Raw genomic sequence first — 16469 nt, 5'->3', positions numbered from 1 at the left:
GTGACACTTCATCTTCATTTTTAAGCTTACTTTATCATCATGTGTGTTTTCAATAAACATAACAAAAATAATACTTATTATCTGGGACACAGTAAAGAATTACCAAGTTACTAAAAATTAAGTACATATATTAAAAGGGAAATAGGCACAAGTAAGACAGAACATACATTTGCTCAGCTGCAAAATCCTATAAATAACCTGTTCACAAACCTGTCACTCAACAATGAGCTTTTAGCTTTTATAAGAGTGTTTGGAAAGGGTTAATGTAAAAATAAGCTTAAAAAGAGATATTTATGTGTATCTGTCTCTCTCTCTCTCTCTCTCTCTCTGTGTGTGTGTGTGTGTGTGTGTCCCCTCTCTCCCCCTTTCCATATCCCCGTCTGTCAGAAGAGTCCCTGGAGGTGAGTTAAAGGCAGTTTTGGTTAGTTATGAGTCACTGAGATGTGGGTGCTGAGAACAAAACTCAGGCCCACTGCAAGCAGCAAGTGCTGTTAGCCATAAGCCAGCTTCTCTTCAGTCCCATAAAAATCAAGGTCTTTAGACTTCTGGAAAGAAATCCAATCTTTATAACTTCCTACTTTACAGGTTAGCTAACTATGCAAAATGCTTTCTTATCCTAAGACTTCACATATAATGGCTCAACATCAATGCACTTCAGAGACAAACAGCTTGGTCATCAAACTCCAGGAGCAACAAATTTAATAGTAGTGGAGAAGCAACTGCTACTAGCTTTCACCATCACTAAACATATTTAGGTATAAAACCAATCCTTCAAGTTTGGGAGAAACTTACCCCTACCCCCACAAAAGCGTCTTTCCTTCCTATTCATTTCAAAAACTAAAAACATGAAAAGCATTCAGTGCTTTCTGGTTTATTCTGTCATATGGCTTCTGCTAGTCTGAGACCAAGCTGGTCTCAAACTCTTAGGAACCCTCTTGCCTCAGCCCCTGTATGTACTAAGTTTACCAACATGAGCTGCCAAGCTCAGTGAAATACTTCAAAGACAATTTTAAAAAGATGTATTTAGTTATGTGAGTACACTATAGCCAGTCTTCAGACACCCCAGAAGAGGGCATCAGATCCAATTACAGATGGCTGTGAGCCACCATATGGTTGCTGGGAACTAAACTCAGGACCTCTGGAAGAGGAGCAGCCAGTGCTCTTACAAGATTAGCCATCTCTCCAGCGCCACAAAGACAATGTTTTAGAAAACTGTTTGTATACTGTTTCAGAGCCTTTAGCCTTCCCACTTCCCTGACCCCTAACCAATTCCTAAAGTAAGAGTATAGTATATAAAGAACTTATTTTAAACTGCAAAGGCACATAAACTGGCAGGTGAACTTGCCAAGTAAAAGCACTTGCTGCAAAGCCTGCTCATCCATCCCTGCATCCCACGAAGAAAGGAGAAAGCTGTCCTCGGTTCTACACACAGGCAGGCAGGATCTATATAACCAACCATACCTTTTGCCCCCACATTTTAAAAAGTTCAAAAAAGTCAAAGAATTTTGAGCCTGCTCACTGTATCTAGAGCTCCAAATTCAACAAATTATCTTTGAATAAAAGATCAACTATAATAATTTGTCAATTATACCAAATACATTTTACACATCTCAACTGAGAATAATCATCTGTATATGACTTTTGGTAGGAAGGAGGGACAGAGCAAAGGACAGCTTGTATCCAAAGTTGGACTCTTAACTCATACAAGATGTCCCTAAAATTCTGGTCCTCCTTGTCTCCATTTCCCAAGTGCCAGGATTACTCAGTTTATTTGATGCTAGATATCAAACCCAGGGCTTCAAGTATGCTAAGCAGGTACCCTACTGAGTCACTCTAGCCCCTTCCTTTAAAAACACACACACACACACACACACACACACACACACACAATTTAAATTTAAGAGAAAAACCCCTAGAGTAGGCCAGCTGTGAACCTCAGTAACTGCTGGGAGGAGAGAAGAAAAAAAGCCTCCGAATTTCTAAGGCAGATACAAAGGATAAGCAACCTATGATGAATAGGGAGGTTTCAAATAAAGCACTAGCAAGCCAGAAATGTTGGGGAAAACCATTAAGGAAAGCATGATAAAATAAAAAAAAATATAGAAAAAATAAATGAAAAATGTGAATTCCAGGCCAGCTTGGACCATAGAGTCAGACCTGGACTTAAGAAAGGAATGCTGGAGATATAGCTCAACAGTTAAGAACACTGGCTACCCTCCCAGAGGACCAGGGTTAGATTCCCAAGTACCCACACTGCAGCTCACTGTTGTCTCTGACCCTAGTTCCAGTGGATCTGACATCCTCACAGACATACATGTAGGTGAAACACCAATGCATATAAAATAAGTAACTTTTTTGAAAAAATGAAAAGGGAGGGAGGAGAAAGAGAAGATGGTATTAATTTCCAACCTACTGTAAAAAACATATCCAGGGTTGGAGAGATGGCTCAATGGTTAAGAGCACTTCCAGAGGTCCTGAGTTCAAATCCCAACAACCATATGGTGGCTCACAACCATTTGTAATGGAATCTGATGACCTCTTCTGGTGTGTCTGAAGACAGCTACAGTGTGCTCAAAAATAAAATAAATCTAAAAAAATTCAAACTTAGACAATGGTAAGTAAATACTAGACTTAAGGACAGAACTTAATTCTTTTAGCCTTATTTTAATCCATGATTAGCTAGAATAACTCATTAAAGGATTCAGAATGTGTAATTACTGTGTATAAGCTACTCTGAGAAAGGGAGTGTGATTAGTTTGGTAACAGTGTTTAACTAATATGAGCAAGCAGGAAGACCTGAGTCTGAATCCCCAAAACTCACATAAAAGCTAAGGAGGTATGATAGCCTATATTTCTGTATTTGTAATCTCAGAACTCAATGGTGAGATGGGGGTGGAGACAGAATCCTCAAGGTCTTGCTATCCTAGCACACACAGCAATTAAGAGAGATGGGGAAGGCCACAGGAAAGAGATCTCCCACTTTAAAATAAAAGGCAAGGACTGACACCCAAAACTGTCCTCAGATCCTCACATAACTCAACATGCAGAGTTGCCACCTCAGGGGGTTGGAGAAATGATTCAGTGGTTAAGAGCACTGACTACCTTTCCAGAGGTCCTGAGTTCAATTCCAAGGAACCACATGTTGGCTCACAACCATCTTTAATGAGATCTGACTCTGACGCCCTCTTCTGGTGTGTCTGAAGACAGCTACAGAGTACTCATAAAATTATATACACACACACACACACACACACACACACACACACACACACACACACACACACACACAAAATGGTGACCAGAGAAAAGCAGATTCCCAGGTTCTCCCTCCCAAGGAGTACATGCTACCTTTAGAATGAAGTCACTCTACTGGACACAGGGCTCACTGTGACTCATTACAGATGGCTACATCTGGAGAGATGTATGGGCACAATCTGTTGTGTATCTAGTTCTGAGTTATCACTGTAAAACCTCTTTTGAGAAAACAATTTTTTTAAATTTATTTATTTATGTATATGAGTACACTATAGCTGTCTTCAGACACACCAGGTCCCATTACAGATGGTTGTGAGCCACCATGTGGTTGCTGGGATTTGAACTCAGGACCTCTGGAAAAGCAGTAGGTGCTCTTAACCACTGAGCCATCTCTCCAGCCCCGAGAAAACAATTTCATATGCCTCATTCTCCAATAATCTTACTGCCAAATCACAACTCAATGTCATCTCTTAAAAGTTGTTCAGGGGCTAGGGAAATAGCTCTTAGTATCATACTTGCTTCAATAACACTAGAACCTGAATTTGATTCCCAGCACTCAGGTAAAAAAGCCAGGCATGACAGCAGGGGTCTGAAATCTCAACCTTAGAGAAGCAAAGATAGACCCCTGAGATTTACTAACAACCAGTCTGAGCTACTTAGTGACTGGTAACTTGTAACACCTGAGGTCCTCTGGCTTGCACTTACACACACCACACAAAGTTCAGGGGAGAACTAAAAACTCATACCTGTAACCTAGTACTTGAGAAGCTGAGCCAGGAGGATTGCTGCAATTTCAAGGACAACCTGGGCTATACAGTGAGTTCCAGGCTAGCATGGGTTACAGAGTAAGGCCCTATCTGCAAACACAAACATACATGAAACAGTAACAAAAAAGCATGAATACTGAAAAACAAAACACACAACTCAAATATGAACAGCTTAAACATCTAACCAAGAAGGCTTTAATATTTTTGGGAAGATAGCTATTAAATTGCTCAGCGGTTAAGAGTGTCTGTTCCTCATGCAGAAGACCCAGGTTCAGAATCTACATATATCTCTAACCCCAGATTGGACATTCTCTTCTGATCTCTTCCAGGGACAGGCCTGCACATGGTGTGGGGTAAAACACAAACATAAAAAAAAAAATTCTAAAAAAAATCATGTTCTTTCAAACTATAATCTCAGGGATAGAGAGATGGCTCAGTAATTAAGAACTCCTCTAGAGGGACTAGAATTCCCAGAACCCAATGACAACTCATGACTAGCTGGCTATAACTCCAGTTTCAGGAAATGCAGAGGCCTCTTTTCCCAAGCACAAAGTGCACTTGCGTATATACAGGCAAACACATAACATAAACAAGCAAAACAAAAAAACAAAAACTTGTAGTTTTAAATAGCAGGAAGCAGGCAGATCTGAGTTTGAAGCTAGTCTGATTTACAGAGCAAGTTCTAGTGTAGCTAAGGTTACATAGAGAAACCCTGTTTTGAAAAGCTAAGAAAAAGGAAGGGAGGGGAGGGGAAGGGAAAAAAGGTAGGTAGATAAAAGGCAGACTTGCTGGCCCATGCCTACAATTCTAGCACCTGGGGAGGTTAAGGCTGGAAGACCTTGAGTTGGGAGTTGGCTTAGCTGCACAGCAAAATCCTGCTCAAAAAAAAAAAAAAAAAAAAAAAAGAGCAGAGGGTAACCTACCATGAGGCCCATTTTGTACTAGGTGAACTGTAAATCTCTTTTTGGATCTATTCACTATTTTATGCTTTCCATAGGTCTGATTCTCAGTATTGCATAAATTGGGTGAAGTTTAAGGTCATTCTCAGCTACTGAGGGAGTTCAAAGCCTGCTAGAGGGCCAGAGGTAAACAAGGCCCCTTTTGTTTAAACACTTACACACACACACACACACACACACACACACACACACACACACACACGCTCACGCCAAATATGATAGTCTACTGTTTTGATTCCAATACTTGGAAGGCAGAAGCAGTTTTAAGTCAGCCTGGACAGTGAGTTCCAGAACAGCCAGGAATACACAGTGAGACTGGATCCAAACAAGAACAAAAAGCTTCACCTACTTTCTCACCTATGGGAATCACTAGGTGTATCTCAACAGTTCTAATGCTGTGACACTTTAATACAGTTCCTCAAATTGTGGTGACCCTCAACCATAAAATTTTCGTTGCTATTATTTCATAACTGTATACATTAAAAGCTGCAAAAGGCTGGTGTTAGAATTCAGTGGTAGAGCACTTGGCTATCATAACCAAGTTCAACCCTTAGCATTGCAAACCCCCAAATACTCTTTTAAAGGCACATATAAGGGCACATTCTTTTTAACAAGGGCCAAATATTGAAGTACTGATTAAGCTGAAACTTACAACCCAAACCAACTGTATCAAGGAAGACTAAAGATGGTAATTAGAAAATTATCATTAATATAACCAGGAAATATGGCGAAGAGAAGGCTATTTGCTTGGTTTTTAAATAGTCTCTAGAATGTTTATTAGTTTTAAAGAGGGGCAAAAAGTAGTAGACATAACATTATGGAGGGGGGAAAATCAGACAAAACTTCGAGTTCAACAAGATAATCTAAATTAATGATATCAGACTATATATATGTACCTTCAAATTCAACACCTAGAGAAATCTGCTTTGCAGCATTTTTGCTGAGAAAAACCTGACTTGAGCCAAATCACAGGAACCCATCAGAAATGTCTGTTTAAAAAAATAAATTGATATAATTTTAAGCAAAAAAATGTTTAAAATCTTTACATTTATCTTTGTTTTGTAAAATAAAGTCATTTAAAAAAAATTAAAAAAAAAAAAATAAAAAAATAAATTGAAGAGCCTGGAGATGTAGCTCAACTGGTAGAGTGCTCTCCCAGCAGGCACCAAACCCTGACTTGGATCTCCAGCACCTATATAAAGACAAGACTTTACAAGCCTGTAACCCCAGCACTCTTCTACAGAAGGGTTACAAGTTTAAGGTCACCTTTAGATACAAAGAGTTTGAGGCCAGCTGGAATACATGATACCCTGTCTCAAAAAGCAATAGAGCCAGTAAGATGGGTTGGTAGATTAAAGTACAACAACCTGAGTCTGATCCCCAGAATCTCTATAGTAGAAAAAGAACTGACTCCTGTAAGCATCTGACCTCTGAATTCACAAAATGTTAAAAATAAAATCCAGGGGCAGAACAGATGGCTCAGCAGTCAAAAACACTAGCTGCTCTTCCAGAGAGCGCAGGTTTGACTCCTAGAATCCACATGACAGTACAAGACCACTTAAAATTCTAGTTCTAAGGGACTCAACACCCTTGTCTGGCCTCTTCAGTCACTGCACACATGTAGTACATGAACATACATACAGGCAAAACATTCAAACTCATAAAAATATAAAATTTTAAAATAAATAATAAATAAATAAAACATTCAAACTGTCAACCAATGACAATAAAGAACCCTACAGACACACAACCCCTATTTTTTGGGAAATAAACACCAAGAGACTCATAAGGGATAGATTCTGTGATTTAACCTTTAAAAGTTCAAGAAAAAAAGCTGGGAGTGGTGATGTTTGCCTATAATCCTAGATTTGGGAGAGTGAGGCAAGAAACGAGCTCAAAGATCACTTTCAGCTATGCCTTAAATCCAAGGCTATGTGGACTAGAGCAACCCCCCCCCCCCACCTTACTTCAGAAAATAACTGTCCTTGCACACACAAATACAAAGACATGTTACCATGTTACACTATGGCTCACAACCATCTTTAACTCTAGCTCCAGAGACTCTGAGGTCCTCTTCTTGCTTGGTACCAGACATACATGCAGATAAAACACCCCATACATGTGAAAATATCTATCTACCTATCTATCTATCTATCTATCTATCTATCTATCTATCTATCTATTTATTTAGCTGTCTTTCAAGACAGGATCTCTGTGGTCCTAGCTGTTCTGGAACTTTTACTCTGTAGATCAGGCTGGCTTGAACTCACAGAAATTTGTCTGTCTCTGCCTCCCGAGTACTGGGATTGAACGGTTATGTCCCCACACCTAGCTCTAAGTATTTTTAAAAACATTTGCTGAAGTGTGTAATATATAACCTTCATGTAACGAAAGGATGAACATACCTGTATAGGAGATGGTTTTTCCCAGCCCATTTCAAAAATTCCCATTAGCAACTCTCGTTTCAAACAGTAATCTTCAAACTCATTTCCTTTTGTGGAGGTCACATCCTAATCGAACAAACAAAATAAAATACATTCGGTTATTTCATAGTTAGCATGTTTTAAAAAGTATGCCCAACAGACTGAATTGAACTCTTTCTCCACTTCAATCTAAACAGACATACCACTACTGCTTTAATCTCTGTGTCAACTTTCCCTGAAGAATACTTCTCTACCTTCAACAAATAAACATCACTTTAAAAACGGACCTTTGGGCAAAACCACGTATGACCAAAGTCTAAAGTAGAATATTTCTACATAAATAACATTCCATTAGTTACAAGATATAAAATCAAACCCTAGTTCTCCCCACTCACTAGCTACTAATATATGGGCTATGTCTGGGTTTCTCAAGCACAGTGCTTTGACAGCTGTGGTCAGATAACTGTTTTGAGGCTATTCTAAAAGGATCTCTAGTTGTTATTAAATGTTCCCTAGGTCACAAAAAAAAAGTCACCCTTGGTTGAGAATACTGAAATAGAAGAACTTCTTCTGAATGCCTGTTCAATACACTCACACACAGTAGTTATAATACCTAACGTGTTTCTCACTGAGAGGCTGAGAAAAAGAAATTGAGAAAATTAAGGTTATAATACGCAGCTAGGCAGAGGCAGAGGCAGGTGGATCTCTCTTGTGTTCAAAGTCAGCCTGGTCTACCAGGTTTCAAGACAACCAGGGCCACATAGGAAATCCCTGTCTAGAAAAAGAAAACAATAACCAAGATATGCATACTTGTATGTGTGTCCACACACACAACTTAATATATGTTGTAACTACTGTGTAATACCACCAAAGACTGATAGGAAAATTTTGGCAGCCAGTATTTATTAACTATACAGTATCAACTATTTTAACACATAGTCTCAGCTCAACAGTGAAACCCTATCTGAAAAAAATAAAAATGCTCAAAAATAAAACTCTATTTGCTAGCTTGAGAGCACATACTTAACCACACTCCCAGAACTGAGGCTAAGGAAGGAGAACCAAGTTGTAACCCTGGACTACATAGGATATTATCTCAAAATCAAACAAAGCTAACAAATGCCACGTCATTTCATATAACTCCTTTACTTATACTTGTCCAGTTCTTCCATTTGAAATCTATATCCCAACTTACCGAAGTTTTGATTCTTAGATCCTTTGGGGGGAGTTTTAACGTCTTTTTCCAGTCATCACCAGGTCTAGAGAGAATATTGTAAACATGAAGTTATTGCAATTCATAACTACTTCAACAATACAAATGAAACATTTCAAGTATTAACATCTCTCTAACAACCACAATAAGTTTAATACATTCAAGCACTTAGCACAATTAACAAGGACATCAACTTCAAGAACATGTTCTTGGGAAATCATTAAGGAGAATGAAGACTTAACACAAGGGCTGGAGTAACCAAGTGTTTCTCAAAACATGTTTTTTTTTGGTTTTTTTTTTTTTTGTTTTTAGTGGTTTTTTTGTGTGTGTGTTTTGTTTTGAGCAGTAATCATTTAACACCTAAAGGCTCGGCTCAGATTCTGGATTTTCTTTTAAAAACTGTTAAATTCAATCCACAGTACTTTAGGAAGACACACTTTTGACTCCAAACACAAATGCACACAAAGTCCTGAAATTTCAAATAGAGGCTAAGTCTTGATTAGATTCCTATTCCTTCTGTGATGCTGCTCCAATTACTTCCCCAAACCTCTATTCTCATGTACAAACTGGGTGTCTAATAATCTTATCAATAATCTATATAAAGGTGGCACAATGAATGGCACATACCAGGTAACTCTAGCACTTAGAAAGTAGAAGGTGGAGGGTTAGGAGTTGAAGGCTCCTTGGCTATATAGCCTCTTGGGAAGTCAGTCTGGGTTACCACAAAGGGTTGTCTCAAAAAGCGAATAGGTAATTTTGAAAACCAGTCAGTATTATGCCTGACAAAATAAGAACATCTCAGTCATTTCAGCTGAGACTCTTGAAACTGTAACCAGAACACCCAAAGCTTGATTTATCTAAAGCTACAGCCTGCATATAAAGTGCAAAAGTTTAACACAGGTACCTTTCTTTATTTAAATAAGAGCTTGCTATTCAGCCCAGGCTAAATTTGAACTCATTCATGATCCTTAGCTTCAGCCTACAGCACTGAACTTTCTACACAAAAACATCAGGTAACAACCTAGTAAAATAGCTTGCCACATTGTCAAATTGAACAGTGCATAATATATAAGATAGTGCAAAAACTGGTCCACAAATTATACTCAATTATATCTTTAAAAAGAAGATTTATTTATTTTTATGTACAATGGTGTTTTGCCTACATGTGTGTCTATGTGATGGTGTCAGATTCTCTGGAGTTACAGTTGTGAGCTGCCATGTGGCTGCTAGGAATTGAACCCAGATCCTCTCAAAGAGCAGCCAGTACTTCTTACCACTGAGCCATCTCTCCAGCCCCCACTCAATTATATCTTAAAAATGAAAAATCAAAGTGAGAAAATAGGCGATAGAGGTAAGCATGGAAGAGTTCTAAAACAGCGGACAAAATTCAGACGGCCCTAAAGATACTAAAGATACGACACACTAAGATGCAGAAAAGAACAACAGAACTGGAAAGAAACCACTAATCCCAGAAGAAAAACTATTATCTCAAATCAAAAATTCCAACTGAACACTTTCACAGTGAAATATGTATCTGCCTTTGGGAACAAAAGGAAACTAAAATTTTGCTTGCCTATTTGTCTGTGTTAAAAGAAACTACAATTTAAAAAAAAAACATTCTCAAGCCCACTATGCCTTTAATACCAATAAATAAGAGACACAGGCAGGCAGGCAGATTAAGACCAACCTGGTCTTCATACAGGGTTCCAGGTTCCTGGCTAGCCAGGGTTAAGACAGTATGGTCCTGTCTTAAAACAGTACAAAAAAGTGGGCACTCTTAGAGACCAATACCGAACTGCATAGCTATGATCTATACATTCTAGTAACCAGGGAAGACAAGTTTCACCTAAAAAGATTCAGGTTACAAAACTTTAATGCAGTTCAAACTCAGAATGATAACACACACCTACAATTCCAACATTCAACCAGGGCAGGGCTACAAAGACCCTATCTTAAAAAAAAAAAAAAAAAAAACAATTAACAAGAAACAAAAATAAAGCAAGTCAATAAACCAAAGTATCACTATAGGAAGATTTATAAATGTTAAATTTTTTTATGAACGTCTTTATTTTTAGTAAAAGCCCACCTTCCATCCGGATAGATTTTGATGTTAATTCTTTATAAATCAATCTTTAGAGAGACAGTTACTTTCTTTTTGAGTTTCTCTGTGTCACCATGGCTGTCCTCCAACAGAGACCCACCTGCCCCTGCCTCTGTGCTGTGATTGAAGACAGGTGCCACCAATGCATGAGCACTGATAGATGATAACCTACAAATTCTGCTTTAAAAATATTTTGTTGTGAGCTAAGCCTGTAAATCTCACCACTTGAAAGGTCTCTGAGATAATTGAATCACAAGTTTAAGACCAGTTTGGGTCACATAGCTCAAGGCTAAGCTAAACTTCTGTACACTAAGACATTATCTTAAAAACAAACAAAATCAACAACAAAAGCCCAACTACAATAAAGATGAAAAGTCAATAATTTTAAGTTTAATAAACATACTTAAAACTTTTCCCAAAAAAGTATATTTTCAAGAGTTAAAAATTCTAAATTTTTATAATTTTGTATATATCCTCAGAGAAGAAACATTTTCTTGGCAGAGGGGCAGGGCTGAAACAATGTCTTACTATGTAAGACATTCTAGGCTTTACACACAGTTTAACTCAGGCAATCTTCGAACCCTAGTCACCACACCTGGCTGAAAAGTCAATTCCATAAACAAAACAAGATATGGATAAAATGTGAGTAAGTATCCTTGGATCTGAGAAGGCTTGTTAAGTGGACACAGTGGTATACACTATAATTCTAGTACTCACAAGTTTGAGACCAGTCTCAGCTACACAGAAAGTTCAAAGCCAGCCTGGTTTACACACCACGTTCCAGGCCAGCAGCTAGGATTCCAAATGAGCCTCTGGGCCATGCCTTTATCCCAGCATTAGAAGTCTAATCTCTTTGAGTTCAAGGCTAGCCTGGTTTACTGAGGACTACACAGAGAAACCCTGTCTCAAAAATAAATAAATAAATAATTAAACTAAAAAATAAAATGAGCCTCTGTCTTTTTTGGGGTAGAGGGGAGTAAAGTCCAGACAGGGTTTCTCTGTGTAGCCCTGGCTATCCTGGAACTCAAAGATCCACCTGCCTCTGCCTCCCTGGTGCTAGAAGTAAAGGCACTCACCACCATGCCTGGAGAGCCTGTCTTAAAGCTTGAATCTTTAAATTTGCTTTTACAGGGGGCTGGGGACTCAGTTTATTAGTTAAGAGCACTGGCCCAGATTCAATTCCCAGCACCCACTAAGAGACTCACCATCATTTATAAATTTCAGTGGCTGTAACACTCTTCTGGCCTTTATGACCACCAGACATACATATAGTGAAGAAACATTCATACAGGTGAAATGCCCATACACATAAAATTTTTAAATCTTTTAACTTTCAAGTAATCTTTAGCCATTGTGAAAACTAAGATAAGTTGCAGTAGTAACACTACAAGCAAAAAAAAAAAAAAAAAAAAGTTGGATGTAGTGGCTCACAGCTTAGTACTTTGTAGACTGAAACAGGAGTGCCATGAGTTCCAGGTCAGCCTGGGCTACCAAGTAAGCCTGCTCAAAAACAAACAGAATGAGATCATTTTATCCGCATAACCCAGTAGTACCTTCTACAATAAAATAAAACCAGCACATTTATTTCTAAACACAGTAATTTATAGACACTTATGTTCATTGGGTCAATTACAATGGCAGATACACATTATTCTATTACAAATACCTACGGGCCATAACAAAGTGATCTGTCCTCCATCTGCAATAAAAATGGTTAATGAATGTAAGGCATAAAGTAGTCAACAACAGAAATAAACAGAAACCGTGGGTCCCCAAGCTCTTCTTCTCAACACTTACTTAATAGTGGCGGCCATGCTCTGTGCTTGCTGCTGAGTGCCATTATTGATTGTGCTGGTGTTCTTCAACTGGTTCATCTGTGTCTGTGTCCCCCCTCCTCCAGGGCCAGCACTGGCCTTCACAGGGCCCCTCAGCTGGCCGTTCTGACTGGACAGACCCATGATAACAGGGTTCTCTGTTCTGACCGTGCTCATGCTTTGTCAGCTACACAGGTGACTCCTTCAAACGTCAAAGTCAGTAGAGAAACTGTAATAACAGTTTATGAGACTCTCCAAAATGAAGAGATAAATAAGTCTTGCTCAATATATGAGTCCTTTATTGCAATTCAGGCAAGCACCTGTAAGTCTCTCAACGGTGAGCAGCAGTAGTTAACTTGCTCTCATGCACCAAATCAACTCTGTATTTTTTAAAGCGCTCTAACAAGCTTGAATTAGATCTGAATTCACTCACTTCAATCTGAAACAAAGAAAAAAATTAAATTAGCAGACAACAAAGTTGGGGTTGGGATTGTTTCCTTTTAAAGAACTCCTTTGGAATGTTCATCTTCTAAAGAACCACTAATAGCCACACTCAGGCCAAATCACTACTTGAGATAGGAAAGACACAGCAAAGAATTGCCTTAAAAACCCAATCTACAAAACACACACACACACACACACACACACACACACACACACACACACAAACCAACCTCAAACACTTAAAATTCTAAGATCAAATGTAAAGAAAATAAGACACAAGATACTATTGATAAAAATTCAAATTCACTCGCAAATAACAATGTTTTCAATCTCCTCTCTGATGAATTCTCTCCAAGTTCTGCCACCTCTAAAAGCCATTACCTTTAATTGCATTAAGACTCAAAATATCACTCAATTTACTTAATGTACATCTAGATTTGACCAAAAGAAGATAATTCAATAACATCTTTCTATTTCTGACAGAAACCAAAAACCTTTACATGAGAACTTTTCAAAAAAAAAAAAAAAAAAAAAGTCTTCTTTCCAGTTTCAATTACAGAAGTTAAGCATCTTTTTTTCATTGAGTTCTGTCCTAACCAAAATAAATGAAGCCATCAAAGGACATGTATGGAGCAGTCTACATGTCAAAAATCTTTTGCTCAAAAAACTCTTAAGATGTTCTTCAACTACTGGGGGACCTCAATACTAAAAGCTGTTAAGTGTTGCCTTTTAATATAACACTTTTCAAAAAGTATGTCCTAATTTAATATAAAGTTCGAAGGTGTGTGGGGGGGTGTCCTACAGTTGAGGTGGGAAAAAAAACTAGAGGGTTAAACTTGTAGATGTTATAACATTCTCCCAAACCACCCAGAATACCGAGGCTAATGAACAGTTTTTTAAGAAAAGAGTTTTTCAACCTCCTCTACTTTAAATTGTTCCCCAAATGGAATTCCCAAAATTTAGTAAATAAAAAAAATTACTAACGACTAGTATAAGCCCAACTCCTTCAGTTTTATTTTGTAACTTCCTTACATTATTTCCTGGTTCCCGAAACACTAGCTTAATTAGTGCTGGTTATCTTTGCCACACACCAAGTATTCCAAATCCAAAATTTTCAAGTCAAAAGCTCTCTTCAAGTTATACACGAACTTGCGCACAAACGCTGCTTATCACATAAGGCTGTTTATTTGTTCTGTTAATAGGTATTTTCTGTATTGACAGCATATGATCAACAGTATCAGGTACATCTTACAGGAAGACTTACTATCTGTACAGCACTAAGAGGCTGAAGGGGGCAATCTCTGAATACCAACACCATGGGTATTGTCAATCAAGCACCTCCTAGTGCCTTAAACCCGGAGACTTCGGGATAACTGCTCCCTCCAAACACCAATACCTGCACTGCAGCTTTATGTCTCAGTGGGGAAAATATTCGTCCTACCCCTTCCCAATTTAGATCTGCAAGTTATATTCCTAAAACAAAACCACGAAGGAACGTAGACTTAGCTGGGAGGAGCCCCTGGTGGAGTTAATTACAGTACGGCCTAGACCGAGGTTAGCAATTGACAGTTTCACACCTAAAACAGTACCATAAGCTCCAATAAGGGCTTTTGTTTGCAAATACAGCGCGATTTCTCTAAGCCCCAGTAGGAAGTTGGAGTGATTGGGATTTTTTTTCCCCCCCAGAAGGAAACGGGGGCTAAATGGCGAAGGGAAAAACCAAGCTAAGCCTCGGAGTCCGGTAACCGTAGGGCAATAATTCCTTGCCCCCTCCCCCAACTACACTCTCTTCAAATCCAGCTCCCTCTGATCAAAACGCAAAAGGGTTTTCTGCCCTGCAATCCTATCTGCGCCACAAGAGCCGGAACCAGCTCTGCCGAGTGGGAAACAATAGGGACTCCCCTCAGAAAGCCCGGAAGAGAACCCCGAAACTGGACCGCCTCTCCTTTCCTCTTACGCCGCCGAGTCTCCCTACACCCCAGGCTCCCACCACGCTGCAAGGCCTACTTGCAACCGAGCAGCTGCGGATCCGCTCCTAGCCCGGTCTCCGGACAGCACAACCCTGCCGCCCCCAACAGGGCTGCCCCGCACTCCCAACCTCACTCCGGAGTCCCGGCCGCCGCTCCGTCCTCGCTCCCGTCCACCACACCGCTCGCCCAGAGCACTCCACCGCTCCTCCTCCAGACACCGCACACACACCACATTCCTCGGTTCCACTCCTCTCCGCCGCCCCCGCTCCTCTCAGCGGCCACCCGCCCGTCCTCCCGGACCAGGCCTGGGCCTCGGGCTTCCGCCCCAAGCGCGCCCTGACGCCCGCCCGAGGGTACTCCCCGCGACCCTCAGGGCCCTGCCGACCCCGACCACACCGCCTCACCCCACGTCCCGCGGCTCGGACCCGAGTCCTATCACCGAGGCCACTCCCGCTCCGCACCCTCGGTCCTTTATTGTTGACTCGAAGCTCCCAAAATGGCGGCGGCTCCTTCCTCCTCGGAATCCTCCGCCCGCCCCCACCCGGCCCCTCGCCCTACGCCCGCCGCCCCGCCCCCGCCTCGCCGCTCACCGCCCGCGCCGCCGCCACTATCGCTACCGCCCCGCTCTACCTCGGCCGTAGCCCGCTGTGCCGGCGCCCCCGATGTCGCCGCCGAACTGAGCTTACTCTGCCCCCTCCCTCGCCCGCCGCCGTCGCCTCCCTCCTTCCCAGCCTCTCCGCATGGCGGCGGCCGCGGCTCCTCCTCCACACAAGATGGCGAGAGCTCGGCCGCTGCAGCCGCCGCGGCGTCACGGCTTCCTGGGCGCGGCGGGCGAGGGTCAGGAGAGACCGGTCTCTGACCGGACCGAGCTCAGGGAAACACGGGGCTGCTTTCGGGAGGAACGGACGGACAGGAGGGATGGAGGGAGGCAAGGCTTGCCTGCAGAGCTGAGGAGACCAATGGGGAAATGAATGGTGGCCTGGAGTGTCGCCCTTGCCTTCTTCGTCCCTCCCGAGCTGGGTCTGACGGGTCCGGACCGAGGGGACGCCTGCTGACTGCTGACCCCGGACGCGCTCGGAGGGCAGCCTGCGCGGGTCGGAAGCTGAGCTGGGGTGGCTGGAAGGCTGCTGCCAGGCCAGGGCTCACCTCCACCCAGGGACGTGCAGAAAGATGGGGCCTGCGGGGCCGATGCTGTCGGCGAGGCAGCGGGGAAAGCCTGAGCCCGCAGCGCGCCCTCGGTCGTGGGCTACCAAGCCCAGAGTGCCAGCGAGGTGACCCTTTGCTCCTGCCCGCAGTGGCACTCTCCTAGAAAGGGCGGTTGACCTCTGCAAGCGAGGTCTCAAGCTGTGAAAATGGGAAACCAGTAGATTCTCCTGCCTGACCCTCACTGCAGATACCTGTGCATTTGTTTCTGTGATTCTCAGATCCTGATGACTTATCCTTAACCTAGAAAGCCGTCTTGTTTCAAGCAAAACAAACATTTTTGTTTAAGTAAAAATCGAGCTGGGCCGAAGAGAAAACCT

The 16469-nt window shown here is 41.4% G+C and overlaps 1 protein-coding gene across 4 annotated transcripts in view; it reads right to left on the bottom strand.

Annotated features, from left to right (window-relative positions):
- DDX6 (DEAD-box helicase 6) overlaps nucleotides 1–16132 on the bottom strand; it is a 34753-nt gene extending 18621 nt beyond the window's left edge. The window contains exons 1-5 of one of the 4 annotated variants that reach the window (XM_080929965.1): nucleotides 15351–15474; nucleotides 12853–12971; nucleotides 12516–12734; nucleotides 8600–8663; nucleotides 7387–7491 (exon numbers count right to left, since the gene is read on the bottom strand). In XM_080929965.1, the coding sequence (XP_080786091.1) occupies nucleotides 7387–7491; nucleotides 8600–8663; nucleotides 12516–12709 (363 nt within the window). In that variant the 5' untranslated portion in view covers nucleotides 12710–12734; nucleotides 12853–12971; nucleotides 15351–15474. Of the gene's footprint in view, nucleotides 1–7386; nucleotides 7492–8599; nucleotides 8664–12515; nucleotides 12972–15350; nucleotides 15475–15576; nucleotides 15663–16092 lie in introns of those variants that run through there. The other 3 variants (XM_080929964.1, XM_080929963.1, XM_080929962.1) reach the window with 3 other exon arrangements.
- Nucleotides 16133–16469: the final 337 nt, after the last annotated feature.

This window comes from Micromys minutus (genome assembly GCF_963924665.1).
Source record: "Micromys minutus genome assembly, chromosome: 16".
Lineage (NCBI taxonomy): Eukaryota > Metazoa > Chordata > Mammalia > Rodentia > Muridae > Micromys > Micromys minutus.
Note: the sequence above shows the minus strand (reverse complement) of the source record. Positions and strands in the feature narration are given on the sequence as shown.